The 5,321-nt window shown below is 40.2% G+C and overlaps 1 protein-coding gene across 1 annotated transcript; it reads right to left on the reverse strand.

Moving 5' to 3' along the window:
* Positions 1-330: 330 nt before the first annotated feature.
* On the reverse strand, positions 331-4,752 carry LOC309816167 (THO complex subunit 2-like; the record flags this gene model as incomplete). The annotated part of the gene is given in 6 exon segments (XM_082643363.1): positions 331-405; positions 1,122-1,898; positions 1,902-2,021; positions 2,025-2,360; positions 2,364-2,582; positions 2,584-4,752. Coding segments are annotated over 6 exon segments (3,693 nt in total). The 5' UTR covers positions 4,750-4,752.
* Between the last annotated feature and the right edge of the window lie 569 nt (positions 4,753-5,321).

A 5,321-nucleotide genomic window follows, 5' to 3' on the forward strand; every position in this document is an offset into this window, starting at 1 on the left:
TGTGTAACTTTTCATTTTCCCTAGAGTTAACAATTGGCTAGGAATAATTGATAGCTATGGTAAAAAAAAAAAGACTTATCTTTTGGAGAAGCATACTGAAATATTTATGGATGAAATTATATGTTGTTAGAGATTTGCTTCAAGATAATATGAAAGGGCATCTGGCCATGATAGAGTAACAGACTGAATTTAAAATTCCAACTTAAACAACTAGAGAACTAGCCAAAATACAGGAAAGAACTATTTTCAGACATCGAGCAATAGGCAGCATGGGACTGTGATATCTAAAAAAAGGGAAATAAATGAAGGGAGCCCTATAACTGCCCTAGCTTAGTGCCCGGAGGCAGTTTTAAGGCTGCAGATCAGGTAGGGAAAACCCAAACAGAGCCCAGCAGTCTCTCTGAGCTGAGGAGACAGAGAGCGGAATACAGGGAGGCTGAGGCAACTGAGATTTACGAGGTAGAATATAGAGGAGAGACACAGAGAGGGAGAGGGAGAGAGAAAGAGAAAGAGGGAGGGCACGTTAGTATCAATAAAAGGGCCCCCTTGAGTCTTTGTCTGAATACTGAGCCATGTGCACATGAGGGTAAACTGTCAGCGGGGAGAAAGAACCACCAGAAAGAAGTTTCCGAACAATTCCCAAAGCTCACCAAGGACTGGGAATATTTCCCATTCCCACCAGCCAGAGTATGATGCATCAGCTGGTCTTCTGATGGATCTTGCCTTGGTAATGAGAATAAATTAACTGTTCTGGATTCACCATAAGAAAGCTTAAAAGCAAGTCTCAACAAATCTATAGAGACAGAAAGTAGATTAGTAGTTGCCTGGAATCATGGGGGGTGGGCAGGAGCATGGGGATTGTGGAGAGTGATGGCTGATGGATACATTTTGAGGTAATGCACATTTTATAAAATTAGATTATAGCTATGATTGCACAACTCTGTAAATATACGAAAAACACAGGGAACTGTACACTTTAAGTGGGTGAACTTTATGGTATGTAAATTCTATCTTGATAAAACCATTAAAAAACAAGAAGAAGAGGAAAACAAGCCTCAAACCATTTAAACTGATCTCAAGTGACTTAACAGCATGCCAGAATAAAGTCCAAAGCCACTTACAGGAATACAAGATAATCCAGTGCCATTTTGTATACTGGCAATTGCATTCCTCGGAGGGGGGTCTTTGTGATGAAACTTATTTTCAGGTATCATGTATGACTTTCTACTTTTCAACTGCCCAGAGTAGCCCATAGCCAATGCATATAGATCTGGCCTCTTCTCTTTCTCCTCTTGGCAGATTTTATGCACTCTTCTTTCCAAAGCCTGACCCAGATTCAAAACTTTTGGGTACCGAGGAAGTATTTTTGTTAGCACAATCAAGATATTCCTGATGTGAGTATATTCACCTGTTTCAAGGCAATGTGCCGATGCCTTGGTTAGTTTGTAATGCCATTTATGTACAACGTGTCGAAATTTTTCATAGTCTAATTGATCAGCTGTATTTCCACCATCAAAACCAATTGCCCGTAATATAATAAGAAATCCTGGATAATTTCCACATTCCTTTTCATATGTGGCTCTACCTCTGTGCCACCTGGTCACAGTCTCTAAAATGCAGCAAAGGAATCTTCCATATCGACTAGCTTCATTTTCAGTACAGCTTGCGACTATGTAAGTTATATCAGAGAAAACTCGATCATAGCAAAGAAGTGTGGAAAACTTTGGAGTTTTCTGTTGATGTACCAATTCAACAAAATGAGCACAGTAAACAGCATCAATTGCTGAAAAAATACATCGAGGAAATATACACAGCTGTAGAAATTTTGTGATGGTCTCATTTTTGGTAGAGTTTGCTAAAAGCCAGTTGTCCTTTTCCAGTTTCAGTCTCTGTAGCACTCACTGTACGTGTTCCACCTGCTTCTTTTCTTCTTCAAGAAGCTTGTCCTGAAGGGCAGTACATCGCTCCTTCTCTTTTTTCTTTTGATTTGGAGGCATTTCCTGGTCATCAATTGCTTTCATCTAGACTTTAAGTTTATTGACTTCCCGTTCATAGCTGGTACGTGGAACTGCAAGGTCATACATTGTCAATGACCAGAATGTGGCATAGAATTGAGGGCTGATGTCATCCCAGACTTTGGAAACATGTAAGGAAACCACTGCTTCATGGACAGGAGCCATCACCATTTCACATGATGTAATGTACTTGTGAACTTTATGTTGCTGTTTATTTCCCTTCTCTGATTTTTGAAGTTCATCATACTTTGACGAAATATGGTGTGCATACATTGGCCTAGACAAGAAAAATGCTGCATCATGGGGTGTGTGAAATTCATTACAGAGCACATCCATTGAAGGCACTCACTTTATATAATCCTCTGTGCTTAGATTAGATGCTAAAAACCCACCAAACTGTACCAGGGTATCATGACACTGATCATAGAGCTTTCCCACAAGTTTCAAATGTTTCTCTCCACCTTCCTGAAAGATTACCCCAATCCTCTGCTGAGCCACAAGCAAACAGAGAGGAAGAGCAAGACCATCGTCTAATAGTGCATCCTTTAATCTCCGGGAGGATTTTTTTAGTGTTTCTTATCTGGCCAAAGTAACCACCCTCAGCTTTTAGTTGCTCTCCACCAGTCATGGCCTCTAGTTGCTCCATTGTCATTTCTTCTGTAATTTCTATGCCTGCCATTTTTTCTACCACTTCTTTCAATATAAGCAGGTCACAACTTTTGCCTGCCTTTAGCTGATTAGCCACATATTGAAGAAGACCAGCAAGATCAATTGGATATTTACGAAAAACTGCACCACAGAAACTAGCCAGACTCTGAAGCCAGCTTGAGATGGTTGTGTCGTCATGTTTCATTCTCTCCTTTTCTGGATTAGCTAAAGCTTCAATGATACAATAGGCCAAGACGTCATAATTCAGTGACGTGAGGTATTTCAATGAATCCACTACAGGCGTTATTAGGTTATCATACTTCTGTATTTGTGACAAGATATCATCAAACAAAATGGTTGGATTGCTGTGGCTCAACTTCCCAATTTGTCTTCCAGAGGGCTTCACATTTTCCTTGGTTAGACGCTTCATGATATATTTGGCTCTGTCTATTGTTTGAGCTTTAACTTTTACTAAAAGTGGATGACTGTTGTAAGTTTCATTCTTCCACTGGCCATACAGACGATATCTATGCTGGTATGGAAATGTTTTAAACATTCCCCACAGTTCCTCAGACATACAAGCATTGCAGTCCATCAAAGAAAGAGATGGAAGTAATACCTGGCCAGTAATGCTAAGCAAGCAGCTAAGGATAACGTCCGTCTTCTCTTTATCTTCTTGTTTGCTTCCGTCAGACTGAAACGCCTTCATAAATGACTTGCCTATCCGCACCACTTTTGCGAATAAAATGGGATCGTGAGAAAGGTGGGGACCAAGGTAACAGAACATATTGAAGACGTCTCTCCTCAAATCTTCAAAGCTCTCTGCTTGTTTTGGTGCTCTCTTATTTTGCAAAGCATTAACAGGTGAGCCTTTAGCACCTTTAGGAACGCCAACTCTTCGGTAGAGAGGCTCAATAGTTATATGAATAAGCTTGCAAATAGCAAGGGCTATTAGTTTATGTGAAGCTGCGTAGTATGGAGGCATCTGATCCATAATGTTCTGTGCATGCTGCCAATCACCAATCTTTAACAAGGCTTCCAACAAACCAAGTTTTTGGTTGTCAGGTGGCTTCTCCACTTTCTCCTCTTCTTTCTCCTTTTCTTTCTCTCGTTTGTCAATTTTATCAGGAGACAGTACAACCATTGTAAGTTTTCTAACAATCTGCTTAGCTTCTACAATTTCTCGTTTGTGTTCATCCATAATGCAATTATCAGCTGGAAGAAGATGTATGTAAAGATCATCTAAATCCATAAGATTAAATTGTAGAAGTACTGCTGCAACTCTGTACAAAGATGAAGGAGTCTCTCCATTTGGTTCCTGGTAAAACTTGAATTTGAACCCAAGAATATGACACAGTGTTTGCGGTTCACACATACTCATGTAAGATTCTAATAAAGATATAAAGAAGTCATCGTGTTCTGGCCTGCATTCAAACACTTCTAAAATGACATCCAGAACTCTATTGGGATCCAGATTAAAGCATCCTATTAAAGATTTGATGTTTTCTAAGATCAAATCACTAGTAATATTTCCAGATAAATCTTGCCCCAATTCAGCAATCAGCCTGGCATAACCTACATTTTCTTCTCTTAACAAATTAAATTTTTGCTGCTTATAAAAGAGTTTTGTCTTGATCTTAACTGACTTTTGATTGAATTGCTGTGATTGTTTGATAAGCCCCAATGATTCCAATGTTTCTGGATCCAAGCGTTCCTTTAGAGGTGTGTCTGAAACGAAATACAAACATGCTAATACCAATTGAGTAAAACAGTCTCTCTTGCTTTTTTCTTCTAGACAATTTGTCTCAGTATCTAATATGCAGAATATGTCAGCAAGAATGGAGGGCATATCCTCACAAAATTCACTAATGTCATTAAGAACATTAGATGCCTGTTCATGCTTTAGATTTCCTTTAATGACATGGTATGATAACTCATAAAGAGCTTGCTGGAAATCTCTATAAGTTGAACTATCATGGCTTTTATTTTCACTGAGGATCCGGCATAAATGCAAAAATTCACCTCTCCCTGATTTCTCCCAGTTCTTTATCCACTCTATGAGATCCACGACAGCTGCGTCCGCCATCTTCCTCTCACTAGTAGCAAAACGCGAGCGAGCGGTCAAAGGGGAGCACCGCCCACGGGAATGCCGGGAGCCGCCTCTGTGTGCTCATAATTAGCTGTGTGAAGTTGGGCGAGTCTGCTAATCTCTCCAAGACCCTGCCCTTACCTGTAAAAGGTAGAAAACACCACCCCCTCTCAGGGCTGTTGTAGAATGCAGTGAAATGTATAGGAAGATACTTAGCACTGACCCTGGCACTCGGTAAATTGTGGTGGCAACTCTGATTGCCTTGTCCACGCTGGATAGCCCTTTATCAAGTCCTGAATTCATGGCCTTCTTTTTCCCTGGCTGGAAAGTTTATAACTACAACTTTAATTTTATTAATTGACATAGGACTTTTCAAGTTATCTGTTTCTTCCTGAGTGAGCTTTGGTAGTTTGTATCTTGGAAGGCATTTGTCCATTTCATCCCAGAGTTTGAATGTTCCAGTCCCCGGCATAAAGTTCCAGTGAAAGTAGGCCTGAGGCTCATCTGAGAAACAGCCATGAATCCTGGCCAAGGTGGAGCACCTTAAATTCAGTTAGAGACTCACCATG

Source organism: Mesoplodon mirus, assembly GCF_964341445.2.
Source record: "Mesoplodon mirus genome assembly, chromosome: 2".
NCBI classification, from domain to species: Eukaryota; Metazoa; Chordata; class Mammalia; order Artiodactyla; family Ziphiidae; genus Mesoplodon; species Mesoplodon mirus.